Genomic DNA, 16,020 nt, shown 5'->3' with positions numbered 1-16,020 from the left:
AAGCCATAAATACACATTTAATGTCATGATACAAGTAAGTCTTGTATGATCTCCCATTTGCTTGCAGTTTAAAGCTACATATAATTTAATATTTCTACCTCAGTGCTCCTAGTGATCAGACATCTGAATACCGTTTGTCACTGGAGCACAGCTGTGGGCAGCTTTTCAAAGTCTTTGTCATAAAACCTACCAGTAACTATTATCTCAGCCCAGTTCTCTCACTGCATTGTGCTACATTTAATGCGGAAAGCCTGTTTTTTGTACCAGTGATGGCGGCTTGTTATTTTTTGCTTAGTGTTGCATGCAGTTGTGTTGCATCCAGTTGTTCTCCTCTCTGGCATGTCTGGTTTTGTCATTGATTTATTTTATTTTTTGACGTCAATGCTTCTGTGCATGAACCTCATTCCAGCCCCCATCCCTTGCTGCAAAGCTGAATGTTTTGATGCATGCTGGTTTGTCTCCAACCCTGCTTTTGGTTTCAGTCTGGGGCTATCCCCTCACACCTCCCCCCCCCCATTACACACATTACTCTTTTTGTCCGAATGCTCGGTCATGAATCTCACCTTGTTCCTTGGTTCCCCCGGTCCAGTCGGAGGTGCACTCTGTTGCCGAGCCCCCAGCAGCCCAAAGGGATGATTCGCCCATGGATGTGGACCAGCCCTCACCCTTGGCACAGGACCAGGCCGCGCTAGGTAAGGCCTTCAAATCTGTTATTTAAGTTTGTTTCTCCAAATAATTGGAACATCTAAAGTTGATTTCTTTACGTGTAATCTGAAATGGAGGACAGTTACTTTGCTCTATTGTTTTTTATGTTGAAAATTTGTAGTATATGCAGGAGTGTAAATTATAAAATTATATATAAATCTAGTATGTGCATGAGGCCTGTACAGAATTAATCCATTTAACCACATTTTAAGTAAAGCCGTGATTTTAACTGTTTATATAACGTCCCATTTACGGTTTCGTATGCATCATTAAAAACATTAAACAACAGATGTTATAGAGCGGGTGTTTTGTGTGTGTAGGTGAAGAGAGCAGCACTCAACCGGAACAGGAAGAACGTTTGCCTGACCTGCCACTATTGAGCGAGCAGCTATTATTGGATGAGCTCTGGGACATGCAGGGAGAGTGCTTAAAGGAACTTGAAGAGTCTCACGACCAGCATGCAGTCTTGGGTACGAAATATAACATCTCAATAGCTTGAATTAAGGTAATCATTTGACACTGACAAATCTCTGTTTTCTCCTGTAGTGCTTCAACCAGCGGTGGAAGCCTTTTTCCTGGTTCACGCAACAGAGCGCGAAAGCAAACCACCAGTTCGAGACACACGGGAGAGTCAGCTGTCACACATCAAGGACGAGCCTCCTCCGCTGTCCCCGGCCCCTCTCACTCCCGCCACGCCCTCCTCCCTGGACCCCTTCTTCTCTAGAGAGCCCTCCTCCATGCACATCTCCTCCAACCTGCCTCCAGACACACAGAAGTTCTTGCGTTTTGCTGGTGAGCCAGTCAGACACAAGCTGTCGCCTGCTCCCGTATGGAGGAGAGCGGTTGTTGAATACTGATGAAGTCTGTCCTCAGTATGAACTCTCTCTTCCTCTTTAACAGAGACCCACCGCACAGTGCTGAATCAGATCCTGCGTCAGTCTACCACTCACCTGGCAGATGGGCCATTCGCTGTTCTGGTCGACTACATCCGCATCTTAGACTTTGATGTGAAACGCAAGTAAGACCCTTGATTTGAGAGATGTTCTGTCGATTTTTTTTTCTTTTTACTCTTTTCGTCTCGCAATGTATTTTTTTATCAACCGCTACTTCAAAAAATGACAGAAGGGTAGTCTTGCAAAAGCTGCTGAGGGTCAAACTCATTCTTCACCCTCAAAATCTAAAGAAAAAATGCATAATAAAATCTACCTTATTTTTATACCACTAGCTAATTTTATATTTTTGAATGTTTCCTTAATTTGTCGTTGGTTTAAAATTGTATATTTGGAAAATTTTACAAGTTGTAAATGTATGCATTACTAAGAATTGATGAATGAGGCGAATTAAATAAAAACAACTGAAGTGAAACACATTACAGTAATGAAAATTGAGAGTGTAGAGAGATCTGTCATGAAAATGCCACAATGCTAACAAATTAATATCGGCACAAAATTAGATTTCTTTTTCTTTATATAAAATATAATCTCATTTCATCATATGAGATTTTAACTTTACTTGGTTTTAGGGTTACAGCTATCGATTATTTTAGTAATTAAGTATTCTACCAATTTTTCCATCGATTAATCGAGTATTTGGATAACAAGAACTTTTTCTTTATTAAAGAGCTTTACAAGAGAAAACAAGACCAGTCTCTTAAAATCAACAACTAATTTGTTTCCTTTTTAGAAAAATTTAACACATTCATTGCTGAAATTGCATACATTCATATCTGTGTAAACTAAACTTAATTATTACATTCCATTGCCATATTACATTCAAAATGCAATATAATACAAATATATATAAGAAACATTGCTTCATTCATAGCTTCATCTTATGCATGATGCATTTAGTTTACATACATTTTTTTTTATAAAATGAGCCCAAAGTTCAGTTTTTTACTATTAAATAGTAACATATTTGTCCACATAAAATGACTGTAGTTAACCAGACTTTTATTTTGTCAGGTTGTCGGAAGTGTGTTAGCTCGCGGTTAAAAAAAATATTTTTCTAATTTATTCTGCAGCGTCTTCTGTGTTTACAAAACATGTCCAGAGTTTTGCGAGCTGTACGTAAATTACGTTAATCATGGTCCGTGGGGATGCGCGGTGCTCTGTGTGATTTAAATGGATTAAACAAAGCTTTGAGGCAAAAAAAGTTAATCGAGCAATCGTTGCAGCCCTACTTGGTTAATGTTTTTTAGTCCGCAGCTTTGTTTTTCTTGTTTGAGGCTGTATTTATCTAATAAGTGTCTCTCTCAGGTATTTCCGCCAGGAGTTGGAGCGTTTGGATGAGGGGCTGAGGAAAGAGGATATGGCAGTTCATGTAAGAAGAGACCACGTCTTTGAAGACTCTTACAGAGAGCTGCACCGCAAGAGCCCAGAGGACATGAAGAATAGACTGTAAATCTCCCACTCCTTCTCATTTTTTACTCCAACATACACTTCCCTTTATAGCTGGCTGCAAGCATGCCTTCCATGTTTTTATATATTTATGTATGTATATTATCTCACGCGCACACTGTCTTGCCCAAAGTTGACAACATAACCATAAAAGTGTGAGCCACAGGGAGTGTGCTGTGAAATTCAATTGTGTATATAGATATGCAGACAACCAGTGGACCACAGTGCGGCCTGCCTTTACCCTGGACTTTATTTTATCCTTCAGTCTCAAAACAGTGGTATTCATTATTCGTTCTCTCTTTTCATTCTCTTTGTCTAAAGGTATATAGTATTTGAAGGGGAAGAAGGTCAAGATGCAGGCGGTCTGTTGAGGGAGTGGTACATGATCATCTCCAGGGAGATGTTCAACCCCATGTACGCCCTGTTCCGCACATCTCCTGGTGACCGAGTCACCTACACCATCAACCCTTCCTCTCACTGCAACCCCAACCACCTCAGCTACTTTAAGTTTGTGGGACGTGTGGTGGCAAAGGCTGTCTATGACAACAGGCTTTTAGAGTGCTACTTCACACGCAGCTTCTACAAGCACATTTTGGGCAAGAGCGTCAGGTACAAGTGCAAGTTATCTTCATGGTTACCTGTTTGTTTGGATTGCTGCTTTTATTACTACAATGCAGTATTCATTTTTTTGAAGCACAAGATGCTTTTTAAAATGAACCTGCCGTTTTAGTATTGTTACTGGTGGTCAGTTAATCTAAACTGTATTTATGAATGTGTCCCGCAGATATACAGACATGGAAAGTGAGGACTATCCCTTCTTTCAAGGTCTTGTTTACTTGTTGGAGAATGATGTGTCTACTCTGGGCTATGAGCTGACATTCAGCACAGAGGTAGAGACTCTATTTGAATCAAATATGAAGATTTGCCTGGATTTAAATGTATATAACAGACATGGTTATTACTATTACTACATTATTACATCTTTTACGCTCGCAGGTCCAGGAGTTTGGCGTGTGTGAAGTGAGGGATCTGAAGCCCAATGGTGCCAACATCGTCGTCACTGAGGAGAACAAGAAGGAATATGTGCATCTAGTCTGCCAGATGAAGATGACAGGTGAGTGTACACTTTAATAAACGTCACTTCTGGTAAGTAACTTGGGGGTGATAAAGAACCTGTTTCACAAGACTGATGCATCTTTTTGCTTTGCAGGTGCGATTCGAAAGCAGCTGGCGGCCTTCCTGGAGGGCTTTTATGAGATCATCCCCAAGCGATTGATCTCCATCTTTACAGAGCAGGAGCTGGAGCTGCTCATCTCCGGCCTGCCAACTATTGACATTGACGACCTCAAGGCCAATACAGAATACCACAAATATCAGTCCAGCTCTATCCAGGTATATCCATTCATATAGCATACATTAGGGTGTGGTGCAAGAGACATTTCTGTCAAAGCTATCAAATATTCTCTATTTACAAAATGTTTGTCCGCTCGTAACTATGACCATGCAGATACAGAATATATTTCATGCTGAATATTGTAAGACATACAAACGATTTACCATTTTAGTTTCTTGAATTTCCAAGTTATATTACTAACAAGTTCAAATATATAATTGCAAGTGTTGACTTGATTTGACTCCGTTCTCTGCGCAGATTCAGTGGTTCTGGCGCGCGTTACGATCCTTTGACCAGGCTGACCGGGCCAAATTCCTGCAGTTTGTTACTGGCACATCTAAAGTACCTCTGCAGGGCTTCGCTGCTCTGGAGGGAATGAACGGTATTCAGAAGTTCCAGATTCACCGGGATGATCGTTCTACTGACCGTCTGCCCTCCGCACACACATGGTAAATGAACACCAGTGCCTTGGTTGTCAAAAATCTTTTGTTATAGAAGCATGCATTCCCATCTCTAAAATCTGATTGGATGTGCCACATCCTTAATATATATTTAATTTTGCATTCACATAAATTGAATTCTGTAGTGAATATTTAATAGTGTAAGACGTGTCTCGGTGGCTAACTTGGCTTTATTTTTCCTGTTTTCCCAGCTTTAACCAGTTGGACCTCCCAGCGTATGAGAGCTATGAGAAGTTAAGACACATGCTGCTGATGGCCATTCAGGAATGTTCTGAAGGCTTTGGACTGGCCTAGAGATTCTCCTAATGCCCCCCCCACACACAAACACGGATGTAGACTTACATGTTGTTAACTTATGACACACACATGCATATTCACACTATCAAACACAAGGCCAAGATCTACTTCTAATCCACATAAAACAAACAGTTGGACGGCTAGACGAGTGACAGATTTTGCCTACTACACACAGAGCCTCTCATGGACACACCGAACTATATTTGGTATGTGTGTCTCAATTCCTTCTTACATTACAGAGCCCGAGAGAGGATTACAGAGGATATCTGCGGACTAATATAAAGATTTTCTCCATTTAGTTTGGTTTCTCTGTACAAAAGGTTTGGGAGTTTATTATGTTTAATCTTTTTTTGTTCTTCTCTGGCTGTTTAAAACGAGAGATGGCTTTGTGTGTGTAAAAGAGGGTGGTTGCATCTCTCTGGGAAAGAAAAAAGTTGATTGTCCTCTGATGCTAATGTGTGACCTCACTAGCTTTGCAAATGGGAACTGTAATTTTGGGGAGGGGGTGGACGAGGGAGGGACGGAACATGAAATGAGGTTTTGGTGAACCTGCAGAAGTGCATGGATTTTCAGAAGGGGGTCATTTTTAGGCAACTTTTGTGGTATTTTTGGAGAGGATCACACAGATTTAAGAAGTGAAGGACTGAGATGTTAAACCGCAGGGTCTCAGACTTGTGCGGTTATTGCCCAACTGCTGACGCAGCCTCTCAGCAGTTAATCCGAAAGTAAATTGCTACATAAATAAATGCATAAAATGAGCCCACTGTGTCCTCTAGTGGTGTTTATGATATATGCCTTACACCATTTGCACTAACATGCAGAAGCAAACATTTATCGGTTAAAAAATATATAAAATAAATGTCCATCGAAACTAACTTCACATGTGCCCAGGTGCTCAAAGTATTAAAAGCTCTGTTCTTCATTCTGAGATGTTTGAGGAAATCTTGTCCAGTTATTGAACACCTGAATCGGTTTATGGCTTTTCATTGGCAGTTTTAAGACCCGTGTTTTTGCCACCTTCATCTGTTTTTGCATGGGCATTGATGTTAAGTGAAATGAGTGTGCAGTGTCTCAGACCATCTGGACCTTCTTGAATTCCGATGCTGGGAATGTACACTGTCAGGATATGGTTCATCAGCCACCATCATCTCACTATACTCCAGACAGCAGGACTCCACTTGCCTAGAGTGACGTCTAGATTAAATGCAGAAGCAAAGGTGAGCGGGTATGTTGGAGCCGTATAGGTGTGCGTTAAATTTCCCTTTTTGTTTTTAATTTCAGAATTTTTGTTTGGAGGTTCACCATTTTTTAGAAGATGCTTAATATTTGCTATGCAGCCCAAAATAAGGAAAGTTGTTTTTCCCATGTTAAAGTGCTGTGGTTTCCACCACCACATGAATGCAGATGGAAATTAGATGCGATTGGATGCATCCATCTTAAAGTAAATTACAGCCGGTTTGGCATCACTTGCATGCGTTTTTTATTAAAAGTGTTTGCTGCATACACAAGTATGAAGTCTTGCCTTTGAAGAGATATGTTTGAGATCGTCGTGGGCAATTAATACAAAAAAAGTATGCCCTAAGGTTCACATCAAAGTTTTATTACTTTGTTCAAAAGGAACTGAAGATCTTAAAAGTATTACAAACCAGTTATGCTTCACTGCTATAAAATATTGTGAATCTCTCAATGGTTGTCCAGTAGGGGGAGTAACATGCTTTTAGTTATTACACTTGCATAATACAGCAGTAACTTTCATCTATTGTAATAGTTTTAAACATTTCCTGTCCAGTTAAAAATTTATCAGTTATGCGACCTGAGTGCAAAATTTTAGATAATCTCAGATCTTGTCTCATTTAAATAATGCAGATTTCTTGTTCCACTTGCATTATTGACGATAAATATTGATTAGTTAAGTGCAAAACAAATTATAACCATTGAATCAGTGTAAATATGTGCATTGTGGATGAATCATAAGTTTTCCGTTGTCTTAACAATTTGTAAACTAAATGGACCGATCCAGATTTGGCATACAAAATTGGAAGAAGTAAGGCCTAAAATTTGATAAGTATTCACTGGGATGATTACATTGTTAACAATAATTATGGGCAACTTGAATCGTGTTCCTTATTTAATTATTTTACATATTATTTGCATGGTTTTCTGTCATTGTTGGTGTAACACCAGTGGCAAATTCCTATTATTTGCATTTGATTTGGTGAAACACGAATAACAAATTCCCGTGCAAGGCTAATTTTCCAAAATGGCTGAGTCACCTCAAAACTAGCATGACATGAGGCACACTAAAATTAATGCATTATAAAAAAAATTACAAAAGAAATCCTTCATCCTGAAACAAAACAAAGCAACACAGATGACGCTTTTAAAGAACCACACCAACAAACGATATTTTAAAGAACATTTCTAACATGTATCAACAGAAGGGACACTCACAATGTGTGCGCTTTGACCTTTGACCTTGTAAGTATTCTTTCAAAATGATATCAAAGGGCCGATATATATTTTTAATCATTTGTATTGATAATTATTTTGGGGTGCATTTATATGAATCTATTAGGCCCTTTACTTGTTTAATTGGTTAACTTCATAAAAAATGTGAAGTGTGTTTTTTCAACTATATATAAAATTCTATTTTATTTAGAAAAAAAACGTAAATAACAAACATAATTATAAAAAGGTGCTGCGTTGCATATTAATATATAAATCGGGTGGATTTTCTTTTATTTAAAGTTTTTTTCACGTCTGTAACGTGTAGGGACAGGTTTGTGATCATATTTTGAAATGGCCCAGGTAACAATTTCAAAACCATGTTTTATGCGGATCTCTGTGTTTGTCTCTATCAACCACACAGTCTTTGTCAAAGATAATTCTGGAATAGAGTTACACAGAGAAATTAAAACCTTTTTCAATATACAATGACATTTAAGGTATAAAAATAAAACCTTTTAAACCGAATGTTAATTCAATGAAATTGTTCGATTGCAATGTTAATGTCATCACAGGTCCCACGACTCCAGCTCAGCTCACGGCACGAATCAAAGCGCCGCCTTTAAAACGTTTTCCCTGTTTGGATTAAGTGGCATTTCTGTAGTCTGCGAGTCTCTCTGTTTTTCCTCATATCAGAGATTTACAGAGAACATTTTTCCACAAGAACAGACACAAAGGCTCGCATGACCTCATAGTCAAATTAACTTCTGAACAGACTCTGCATTCTAGCAGTATACCACTATAAATCAAACTCTGGTGTCTGACTTCCTGTCTACAGCGCTGTTCTCTCATCTCCCTTGATCCTTTTACTCAGCTGCTGCTGCACAAGAACCACAGACGTCATAGCTTGCCCCACTTTACATCCAGAGGAAACCGCTTCCTACGAAACAGAATGAAACAACCCCATCCATGTTGTTTCTGTGTGCATTAGTGACTGCAAGACTCGATTAATCAAGATCAGTCTCTTACAAAAGAGCCGGCAGACCTGAACATCAACCAGTAATGCAGACTGCAAAGTCTCGCTGACTTTTCCCAGTTAAATATATAAATGGCCTTAGTGCAACATAGGAATGCTTCTGAAGTCACTGCTGAAGTTGTGTTATTTGCATGCAGATAATTGAATTAATTAAATGAATGTGAGGTCATTCTGATGGTTTGACCTGATATTAATCATTTAGTAATTGAAGGGTAATGACAGAGGCAGAGCTTTGCCTGTGGCTTCTCAAGCTCATTGAGGTATTGTTATATCAAAACTCACACTTAACTGCAATAATTAAGGCATTTATGTTCAAATGTTACAAGAATTATGCAGTCAACTGTAAACATTTGTGTTGTTGCTGCAAAAAATGTTGCAAACGCATTATTTAGCAGTGTTAAAGGAGTAGTTCACTTTCAAAATAAATTTTCATGATAATTTACTCACCCCCATGTCATCTAAGATGTTTATGTATTTGTTTCTTTAGTCGAAAAGAAATGAAGGTTTTTGATGAAAACATTCCAGGATTTTTCCATATAATGGACTTCAATGGTCTCCAATCGGTTGAAGGTCAAAATTACAGTTTCAGTGCAGCTTCAAAAGCCTTTAAAGGATACCAGACGATGAATAAGGCTCTTATCATGCGAAAAAAGTATATGCTTTATAAACACAAATGCTTGCCGTTCATGACTGCACCATCGTCAAGCTTGACCTTTTCAACGTAATTACATATTTCTTGAAGTCATGAGCACGCATTGCAGAACAGAGCAAGGCAAGTTTTTAAAGCATATATATATTTTTAGAAAATGACCAATCAGTTCGCTAAATAAGACCCTTATTCATCGTTTATAGCACTTTGAAGCTGCACTGAAACTGTAATTTTGACCTTCAACAGTTTGGAGTCCATTGAAGTCCACTATATGGAGATATATAAAAAAAGATTTATAAAATTCTCCTTTAATTGAGTGTTGTTTTTACCCATTTTAAATAAAAGGAGTTTGTAACATGAGCGTCTGACAATCCCATGGGGAGTTGGGTTGAGCCTGTGCTTACAAAACATGGTTTATGTCTGGCATGTTTTAAAGGTCCAACGTATGAATTATGGCTGCATCTAGTGGTGAGGTTGCAAATCGCATTTGTGTCATCTCGTCTGCGTGCCTTCGTTTAGGTATACTGTAGAAATGACATGGCATGGGGACACGCCCTCGATGGAGATAGAAATAGCTAATTCTAAGGGACCGTAATGAAAACATAACACTTCATTATGCTCTTTATACTCATCGGCAGACATAGTTATATTGTATTGCATTTGTGTCAATAGATCCTCCAAAAATCACTCACAGCACCTTTAAATCCATTTCCCAGATTTTATCTTCATTGCCATTCATTACCAAAACACTACTCATTTACTCTAAAAGTAATTTATGATAATGCATGCAATGCTTAAATTAACCGGTTATCTGCTCTCAGATCTACCGTATAGAGTGCCACACTTTCAGATTAAAACTCAGCTGTTTCTTACTATACTATCCTTCTTTGATCATAACGCTGTAATTTGATGGTTGACAGTCTATTTGTGGTGCTTGCAAATCGTGCTTAAACAAAGCAGTCGTTTTGCATGTGCTTTTGTTATGGCATTTGATGGTATTAATGCAAACTGGCAACTCCCTGCACAAGCTTTTCAAAATGAACCTTCAAGCTTCATTTGTCCTGCCTGATTCCCTGTTTACAGGATGTGCTCGTGGACCTGTCACAAATCGGGGTCCTTTAACAGAAGGCTGGGCAATATTTTTCGGTTAAAGGGCAGCGATTGGTGTTTTTCACCATGTCTGTATCAAGAGACACTGCAGGAATGCCTCTTCCTGTGGGTATTTACGTGTGCCATTGAATACACAGCCAGGTAATGTCATATAACAAAGAGATCGTCTCATTGTAAATTTATTCTCAAAACACTGACCTTTACCGGACTGTCATTTCTGGTGTGTGCTTGCATGCTGTGAATAGTGTTTGTTTAGATGAGGAGATAGGAGCACGTCCGAGACACTTTGATAAAAATAAAACCAGTGGTTTAATCTGGAGAAAATGATAGTTGGTTTTTTCCACCATGCATGAGAATCTGTGGAAAAATCTGCCATGTCGCTTCATGTCCTCTTTCCTCTTTGATCAAATTGTGCGTGATTCATTTGCTATTCAACCATTCACTAGTTTGAGGAAGCCTCTTTTAGTCACTATATATCAGTGCTGAAGAGATTTTCTTTATAATTTAACATAAGTGCCCGATCAAATCAAACAAGATTGTTTAAAAGTATTTTAGAGGAAAGTAAATCAAAGGTTTTGTCTGTCTGTCTCACTCATTCGTTACCTTTCATCATAAAAACCTCCTCTCCTCTTTTTCCTTCCCAACAGGTATTGTTTAAAAAAAAAAAAATTATGTAGCACTTCTCATTTTATTGCTGAATATAATGGGAGTTTTGGAAAGAAATTTCAGTTTTTACACCATTTTGCATTTTTTTCTTAATTTTTTATTAAAGTTAAGTAGATTAAAGGGACAGTTCACCTTACAAAAAAATCCTTTCATCATTTACTTACCCAGTTGTAATTTAAACCTCTGTGATTTTCTTTCCTTTGCAAAACCCAAAAGAAGATATTTTGAAGAATGTCGGTAACCAAAAACTGTTTGTCCCCACTTCTCGTGTATGGACACAAAACCAATGCAAGTCAATGGGGGCCAAAGGTTTTCTGTTTTAAAATATATTTTGTTGTGTTCTTCAGAAGAAAAAAACAGGTTTGGCTTTTTAAAAAAGAGAGAAATTTTCATTTTGAAGGTGAACTATCCCTCAAATTAAATTATGTAGATGAATGCTTTAAACTCAGGAAAAAAGCAATATAAGCACTTTTGGCTCTAAGTGAATGTACTTTGTTTTAAGAAATGCTTGGATATTTTAAAATTCAAGACAAAAACAGCTCAAGTCTGTGTTTTTTTTTTTCCAGTCTCTATCCTCACATTCCTGTCTCGTCCGTTGCAGCATTTGATCTTGCTGTCAGAAGGAGAGAGAAGGATAGACAGAAGGCTTTCCCATACCACCTTACAAATGCTGCATAACAATGTACTAATTAGCATAACATATATTTCCCATCCTCATTACTTACGCCCACCAAACCACCCGCAAAAAGCTTTAATGGTGCCGTGGAAGAGCTCTGTGCATTTAACATGTCTTCACTCCTCTGCATGACTGACTCCCCCCTCTGCTTCAAACAGATCCTGCCAATCACAAATGAAATCACCGTCATTTTTCGTTTGGCACCAAGGGAATGCAGAGCGGAAAATAGGATAGAGACAATAAAGAAATGGTCAGAGAATGAAGGCACGGAGCAGGAGGAAAAAAAGGGTGATGTCACTGCCTCCACACGGCAGCCAATCGGAGGCGGGGAGAGCCAGAGAAGGAGCCGGAGAGGGTGTGTTTTCCTCGCACTGCAGCATCAGCAGTGAAGGGAGGCCACAATCAATCTGACACAGAGCAAGAGACACAAGAACCTTCAGTGACGCAAGAAAACGCCAGACGTTCAGAAGGTCCAGAGGAGGACAGAAACCTGAAGCCGTTTGGCACCTGCAGAGGTAAGAAGAGAAGTTTGTCTGTGTGAAATGTCAATAGCGTTTAGTATCTGAAGGATGTCAAGGATGTGGTGTGTTTTTGCAGATCAGTGGTGTTGGTAAATGTTCACACCTTTTGGACTTGAGGTGCAGTGGGTTCGGTCTGTGATCTTTGAAACTGAATCTTTTCTGTTTAAATAACTGCAGGAATTGGTGTTTTTGTGCATCCCATTAAGGTCTTTACAGAAGGCGAATATTATTCTTCTAAACTTTAGTGTGTTAAATGAGGACGAGGCAAAAACCCAGAGGTGTTATGATAACTGACGATAATTTCTTTGTGGGTGTATTTGCATATGCCGTTTAAAATGCTGCCTCCATCCATGACTTGCAGTGTCTCGTAAACAGATACAGTTCTCTTGTGGTTTGTACACATCCCATGTGATAACAGCAACAGGCTCCTCTGTTTTCATCTTTAATGCAAGACCGTTCATGTTAGTGCACGTCTAGCTGCACGTGATGGGCAGGTTGCATATTACCGTCATTCCAGTCTTAATATTGACCTTGACGTTATCCAAACATGATCTGTTTGATTACATTTAATAACGCTGAGATCATAGATCCACTGTTTGTTTGGTCCAGCTTATTTTTTTTAAATAGCTATCTAGAAATATGTAGTACACAGGTTGTCTTTTTTAATTCAATTCTATAGAAGTCCATGTTTTGATCGAGTCATTGTCGTATTAATAATGTATGTATTAACACTATGCTGTTGGCCCATCCTCCCCCCTCATTTTGCTGGGCTGTGTAATTGTGTTAATCACTCATGAGACTATAACGGTGTTGAGTGTTCGGTGGTCTGCAGTGCTGCCCCGCGCACTCCTCCGATGTGCATTCTATAACGCACATTGGGGGTATGTGCATTTTAGAAAACAAATAAGGATGCTTTGACGGGCCGGATCGCAATAGGAAATGTATAAGAGCGGTTGATTTGGGTGGGGCCTTCATTTATTTTCCGGCTCTTTAATGCAGACACACACTCACCTGGCAGTATGCCAGCATGGTTGGTTTAGGGTGGGTCTAGTTCAGGTTGCAAATCATTCATTCTGTTAGGAAAGTTTGTGCCATAATGTGCTTTATGCTTTATAGCTTTTACAAAAGAAACATTTTATTTACTTCTCCTTCATTGCTCAGGACTAAATTGCATTCCTTGTCATTTTTTAAGTACTGACACTGTCGTGGATGATTCTCTTGATACGAAGATTGATATAGAGTAGGAGATTATTTGGTGGATGGATTAGTAATGTTTGACATTTTTTGGAAATCTTTGTATTTTAATTATCTTTTAGTATTGGCAGATCTATGCACGATTTGAGATTGTTTAGATCTCTATTGAATCTCAAGCAGAGCAGAATGACAAACTGGAGATCTCATCCATCTTTTATTCTTTCTCACGTGATACCATAGCATCACCATGGCACATATCCGCAGTTTATCACCCTCCAAAGGAATTTCGAGGATTTGCCTGTCGCTATCACCAACATTGACTTTCCAAGATAAATCACGCGGAATTGATTATCGACGAGGTGTCTGTAGACTCCACAGAGGTGCTTGGATCCATAACTGCGGACTTATTGAAATAAATACGGCACTGTTATCCATTCTCTCCTCGGAAACCACATTCATCTTACAGTCTTTTGCTTTTACAGAACCTCACAAACACTGTCTGCGAAGAAAATTATGATCTGCCACCGTGAAATCTTCTCCGTAGAGGCCCGGGTTTTAATTGAGCTGTGTGCACAGATGGATGGACGATCTAGAGAGATTTAGGAGAGATGGAAGAAGAAAGGAGAGGGTGGGGTCACGTTTGACAGGCAAAGCCGATAATGTATGTGCACTTCTGTCGTGTGAGAAGAGGTGAGGATCAACCGAGAGAGAGAATGAGTGCAAGGTCAAGAAGGGAACAGGCTACAGAAACAAGGAGGGGCCTATTAAAAGAATGGCCAAGGAAAGAAAATCTGTCTCTTTAATAGCCTGCATTTAACGGCATCGTTCGCTGCATGCGATGAAATAACAGTGGTTTGGAAAAATACTGCTTTTGGTAAATGCAGAGCATCTGTTGTGGATGAGGAGCTCTGGGGATAAACAGTACAGCATGTTAGTCTCCGCAGCCACCTGTTATCGCCCGAGGGCCTCGGTGTCGCTGGTGCATCCTGTGCCCGCAACACGTGTGGCCGGGAAAGATCCTCTGCTGACACTTTGCTCACGGGCGACTTCCACTGAGAAACAGACAAATTAGTTGAAGTCATTTGCAATTTCTGGGAAGGTTGTGGTCGGAGTGACTGGAGTGCAGATAACAGTGCAGTGACTGTGGCAGGGCAGACAGTCGGCACAAGATGTATTGGGCGATTTAAAAAGCGATGTTGCCAGCTAGAGTCGAATGTGCTAATAGATGGAACTGCGTCTGGAAATCTAGCTCCTGCATAAATGTAAAAATGACCTCAAGACGTGTTGATGATCAGTAGCAAAATGAGCTCAGGAAAATTTAAGGGATAGTTCAAGCGAAACACTGAACAACAGCGTTACCCATTTACAACTTCTATTGTATAAATCAACACTGTTGAACATTCTTCAAAATATCTTCTTTTGTGTTCTGCAGAAGAAAGAAAGTAATACAGGTTTGACAAGAGGGCGAGTTCTCATTTTGGGGTGAACTATGCCTTTGAGCTTGGGTAGATGTAGCAGATGTCACTCACTATGATATTCTTTTATCCAATGCGTTGGCATCAGTTAACAGAATGACCTTCAAACAAGTGTTGCCCAACAAGCCAAATATTTGTAATCTTGGTATTCTGAGTAAAATTCAACGATGAAGCCCAACAAACACACATGAGAGAATTTCATGTGTAACCAAATAAGAATTTTTACAGTAAAAGTGTTAAGTTACAGAATAAAGCCATGTCTAGCTTTGAATGGTCCTCTTTATAACTTTACCTGCATTTGCACGTGATTTTTTTTTTGGTTCTCCAAGGCCGTTTTTTATCCACGCATTGCCAGGCAGAAAACACTTCTCTGAAGTCTAATCACATAATGGCTTCTACAGAATAAATTGAATTTTTTAAACTCCGCATACAAAGCTTCTCAAAATGAAACCAATCATGCAATTGAGACGGCCGTGAATGGAGAATATGCTGCCGGAATCAACTACGCTGACAGAGGTCACTGTAAATCTCTGAGATTTAATCACCAAAAGCCAGACATTTGATAATAAATCCAAAAAAAAACCAACATAGTGGAGCAGTTTTTTATATCATGGGCCTGGCTAGTAGATTTTGACAGCAGAAGTTAAAAGGCTCCTCTATTCAATTCATCTAGGATGAGACCATCAACACAGCAAAAAAACAGTAAGAAGAGAATACAGCTGTGTTAAAACAAGAGCAGCTGAACCCGCGTTTCCTCCCACAGTTGGGCGTTTTAAAGCCATGTCTTTGTCTGACAAACACCTCCAGTTCCACTTATTATCTCCTTTAAATGAAAGACGCATTATGGACCAAATGAATGTGTGAACTCAACATGAATCTGTCGTTTGTGAGGGGTCTTTGTCGTCTCGGAACGTCAGGAAATGTGTGGTCTATTGAGATGTTGTGAGTAGTTTCCCGAAACAGCAATATTTCGGTGTTTTCCAAACTAATTTG

The 16,020-nt window shown here is 39.3% G+C and overlaps 2 protein-coding genes across 4 annotated transcripts in view; both read left to right on the top strand.

Moving 5' to 3' along the window:
• The window catches only part of huwe1 (HECT, UBA and WWE domain containing E3 ubiquitin protein ligase 1), a 37,494-nt gene extending 31,480 nt beyond the window's left edge, over window positions 1-6,014 (top strand). The window contains exons 72-82 of one of the 2 annotated variants that reach the window (XM_056732328.1): window positions 590-692; window positions 1,026-1,175; window positions 1,252-1,497; window positions 1,606-1,723; window positions 2,964-3,104; window positions 3,426-3,713; window positions 3,889-3,994; window positions 4,101-4,218; window positions 4,315-4,496; window positions 4,756-4,946; window positions 5,150-6,014. In XM_056732328.1, coding sequence (XP_056588306.1) covers window positions 590-692; window positions 1,026-1,175; window positions 1,252-1,497; window positions 1,606-1,723; window positions 2,964-3,104; window positions 3,426-3,713; window positions 3,889-3,994; window positions 4,101-4,218; window positions 4,315-4,496; window positions 4,756-4,946; window positions 5,150-5,252 — 1,746 coding nt within the window. In that variant the 3' untranslated portion in view covers window positions 5,253-6,014. Of the gene's footprint in view, window positions 1-589; window positions 693-1,025; window positions 1,176-1,251; window positions 1,498-1,605; window positions 1,724-2,963; window positions 3,105-3,425; window positions 3,714-3,888; window positions 3,995-4,100; window positions 4,219-4,314; window positions 4,497-4,755; window positions 4,947-5,149 lie in introns of those variants that run through there. The other variant, XR_008904790.1, reaches the window with a different exon arrangement.
• A 6,203-nt stretch (window positions 6,015-12,217) lies between these two features.
• l1cama (L1 cell adhesion molecule, paralog a) overlaps window positions 12,218-16,020 on the top strand; it is a 37,172-nt gene continuing 33,369 nt past the window's right edge. For both annotated transcript variants that reach the window (XM_056733127.1, XM_056733126.1), the window contains exon 1: window positions 12,218-12,352. The gene's annotated coding sequence lies outside the window, so the exon portion shown is untranslated. The remainder of the gene's footprint in view (window positions 12,353-16,020) is intronic.

Source organism: Triplophysa dalaica, chromosome 20 (assembly GCF_015846415.1).
Source record: "Triplophysa dalaica isolate WHDGS20190420 chromosome 20, ASM1584641v1, whole genome shotgun sequence".
Classification (NCBI taxonomy): domain Eukaryota; kingdom Metazoa; phylum Chordata; class Actinopteri; order Cypriniformes; family Nemacheilidae; genus Triplophysa; species Triplophysa dalaica.
The sequence above is the reverse complement of the archived record's forward strand: the minus strand, read 5'-3'. Positions and strand labels throughout refer to the sequence as shown.